Source organism: Arachis duranensis, chromosome 1 (assembly GCF_000817695.3).
Source record: "Arachis duranensis cultivar V14167 chromosome 1, aradu.V14167.gnm2.J7QH, whole genome shotgun sequence".
In the NCBI taxonomy this organism is placed as follows: domain Eukaryota; kingdom Viridiplantae; phylum Streptophyta; class Magnoliopsida; order Fabales; family Fabaceae; genus Arachis; species Arachis duranensis.
Window position 1 is genome coordinate 105,934,425 of NC_029772.3, and position 3,114 is coordinate 105,937,538.

At 41.8% G+C, this 3,114-nt stretch overlaps 1 protein-coding gene and 1 long non-coding RNA gene across 2 annotated transcripts in view; one reads left to right on the plus strand and one right to left on the minus strand.

Annotated features, from left to right (window-relative positions):
• Positions 1-730, plus strand: part of LOC107493810 (uncharacterized) — a 3,911-nt gene extending 3,181 nt beyond the window's left edge. Inside the window, exon 4 of the long non-coding RNA XR_008006595.1 lies at positions 452-730. This is a non-coding gene — a long non-coding RNA (uncharacterized LOC107493810). The remainder of the gene's footprint in view (positions 1-451) is intronic.
• A 573-nt stretch (positions 731-1,303) lies between these two features.
• On the minus strand, positions 1,304-2,323 carry LOC107493791 (protein MAIN-LIKE 2-like). Its single transcript, XM_016114844.1, has 3 exons — positions 1,617-2,323; positions 1,434-1,524; positions 1,304-1,336 (listed from the first exon to the last, which is right to left on the minus strand). Exons 1-3 carry the CDS (start codon positions 2,321-2,323, stop codon positions 1,304-1,306), a joined length of 831 nt encoding a protein of 276 aa, XP_015970330.1.
• Positions 2,324-3,114: the final 791 nt, after the last annotated feature.

Genomic DNA, 3,114 nt, shown 5'->3' on the forward strand with positions numbered 1-3,114 from the left:
TGTGATTAACTGCTAATTGTTCTACTTGCAATAACTGTTTGTTTGTGTTTGCATCTTCCTACTTGTGTTTGTATCTGGAACTCTGTTGGATTGTGGTGGATTGGTTGTGGTTGGATTGTTTGGGCCTAGGGCCGTGGTTGAATGAGATGGACCGATGGTTGATTTCGGTTTTGTGGTTCTAGTTTGGAATAAGATATGAAAGGTTATTTTGGGTTCAGTATAGATAAACCTTTTTGAAATGCTTTGATGTTTTGAGAATTGAACAGTTCCTCTTTCAAAAAAGATTTCTGACTTTACTTTTATTGTAAACTGTTGTTTTTGAAAAGAGGCATAAGATGGTTATTAATCACTGGTACGGTTTATCTTCATGTATCCTATTACAGTAATTCCCAAAAACCCTCTACTGAGAACCCTTTCAAGGATGATGTTCTCACCATTTTTCCCCTTTCAGGATTTGGGCGCAGAAGTTATGAAGAGTTTTATTTTTTGTTATTGAGATGCTCTGTAATGCTTTAGATTATTATTTTTGTACCCTCGCCTTTATCTTGATATATTCTGTGAGAGGGATAGGAATTGTACTGGATAATGTTTGTAAGATTATTTATATATATGTATGTATATATATATAGATATACTCTTTATGAGTTTCTGTAAGTTGTATGGTATGTATGGACGTACGTTGTATGGCGAAAGTATTTTTGGGAATGGTATTGCGGTTTAAAATTTTAAATAGGCTCATATTTTAGTATTAAATAGTATAAGTGTCATCGTAATGTCCGAGCTATCAGAGTTGCGCAGCCGGAAGCGTGAGCTTTGGTAGTTAGGGTGTTACAATCTTCGTATTCACTTGGGGAAGGCTTGGTTTCCTCCTATTGCTCGTAGTAATGTTTTGCCGGCAGTTCTTGTTGTTGATCCTCCTGATTATGGACTGGAGCACCCTTTGGATTCTCTTGAAATACGAGGTCCGATATCTGCAAGTGGGCACCGAATGTTCCTCGGTACCAATGCATGTAAATCTCCAAAGGATAATGTAAAGGCACCAAGTCATAAGCAAGAACATGACTATACCGATTGGTCTATTGCATCACCCAAAAAGAGTTGGTGTCGGACCAATCTTGATTCTTAGGTCCAGTTAGTACTTTCCTGTGTGATGCACCTAGATCTCTCTCTTGATTAGGAACGCCCTGGATCAAACCAAATTGCCTCCTAAATCTATCGGATGCATGCCACTCGACACATTCGAAAGACATAAGTGGCACTGTGGCACTCCAAACAACTGAATGCTAACAGATGTCTACAGGAATCACGCTGGCTCAATGTGGTCAATGCCATAAGCCTGCCACACAAACTAAATACATCGAGACTATCAAATGACTACACAAGAACTAATTCATTTATCAAACTACAGCAAGTACTAATAGTTTGCAACATACATGTCCTTCTTGCATATCATCCAACAACCTCCTGTAATGTGCAAAAGTATGGTATCGGCAAGCATAATTTTCACGTTCCCAGTTGCGCCACCTGCCATCAGAAATCTCTTATTTAACTAATTACGTAAAAAATAGAATACAATTTCTAGTAGAGATTTCAATGCATACATTAATTCATTTTACTTGTTTGCAATCGGAAACAGTCGGGGATTACAAAGAATCGGGGCAAGAAATGGGAGACAGATCCAAGCCCAAGTAAGCAAAAGTGTAAGCGGACCATCCATCTCCTTGTAGTCGACACAAGTTGCCCTACACAATGATCTATTCAAGTGCGCGAGGCATGCCGAACCCCAACTAAACTGTATGATCCCAACAAAGTTATAGAGCAAAGGCAGGAATTTCCAATGCACCGCTACACCAGACTTGTCACCAAACAGAATTGCCCCAAATAACAACATTATGTGACATTTGACATACCTCTGAATTTGAATATCATCAACTAACACTGTGCGATCCTTCAAACCTATAATCCACGTCAGTTTTATAAAGCTTCCTCTACAGTCCATCTTCCTCGGTGCAACACCAAAGTGGTGCAAGCACTCAGCCTCCAAGGTCTCAAAACTACTCATGGTTGGTCCTGTAACCGGAATTTCATTTGTTAGCAGACCGAGAATCATCGCCACATCCTCTAACGACACGGAACACTCACCAACAAGAAAATGAAATGTGTGAGTCTCTGGCCGCCATCTCTCGATCAGAGCATTAATCATTGCTGACTGGCATTGAACGATTCCAATATGAGAAACATGGTAATAACCAGTCTCCCGTAAATGCGTCTCAACAATTGGGCTGTACAGATCCGACGGCAAAAAGTGATCACATATCAACATTCATAAACCCTACAATATCACATTTTCATTGTAACTACCAGTACATAATTATATTAATGTTCCGGGGGTTACCTGAAACTGTAGGTCGATCTCGGATGAGATCTTCTGTGTTGGTCGGAGCCGACGTGTCCAGCAGGTGTACGGCGGCCGGAGTTGGTGTGTCCGACTTGTTGGACTTGGTGGTGGTGCTGATCCTTCGTCCCCGGAGGGTGGGGGTACCTGCAAGGGACTCCGATGCTTAAGTTAGCAAGGGTATTAAGCAGGTATTGAGTAGAATCAGAGTACGAGTTATACCTGGGTGCTCCAGTGTATTTATAATGGTGAAATGTGGCCTCCTGTGGATAAGATAAGTTAGTTATCTTATCTTTAAGTGAGGTCATCTTTAAGGGAACCACCTTTATCTCTATGGGCTTGGGCTACCCTTGGATTTGGGACGTGTTCCTCTATTTGGGCCATTTGTTTGGGCTTTCCTGTGTCTTGGCCGAGCTCTTTGAGAAGAGGTCGGGTTATCCTGACCTGAAGAGGTCGGTCGCTTTGTATATAGAACATCCCGGGTCGGACAACTCGACCCAGGGTAACAAAGCGACCTCTTCAGGTAACAAAGCGACCGACCTCTTCAGGTCAGGATAACCCGACCTCTTCTCAAAGAGCTCGGCCAAGACACAGGAAAGCCCAAACAAAAAGCCCAAATAGAGAAACACGTCCCAAATCCAAGGGCAGCCCAGGCCCATAGAGATAAAGGCGGTTCCCTTAAAGATGACCTCACTTAAAGATAAGATAAAGATAAAGAT

Excerpts from the sequence above, each read along its gene's own strand:
- LOC107493791 (XM_016114844.1), bottom strand. The coding sequence starts at position 2,323 with ATGTTGATATGTGATCACTTTTTGCCGTCGGATCTGTACAGCCCAATT. Across the intron at positions 1,525-1,616 it reads CTGTTTCCGATTGCAAACAA|GTGGCGCAACTGGGAACGTG; the intron begins GTAAAATGAATT and ends TTCTGATGGCAG. Across the intron at positions 1,337-1,433 it reads ATGATATGCAAGAAGGACAT|GCTTATGGCATTGACCACAT; the intron begins GTATGTTGCAAA and ends TTTGTGTGGCAG.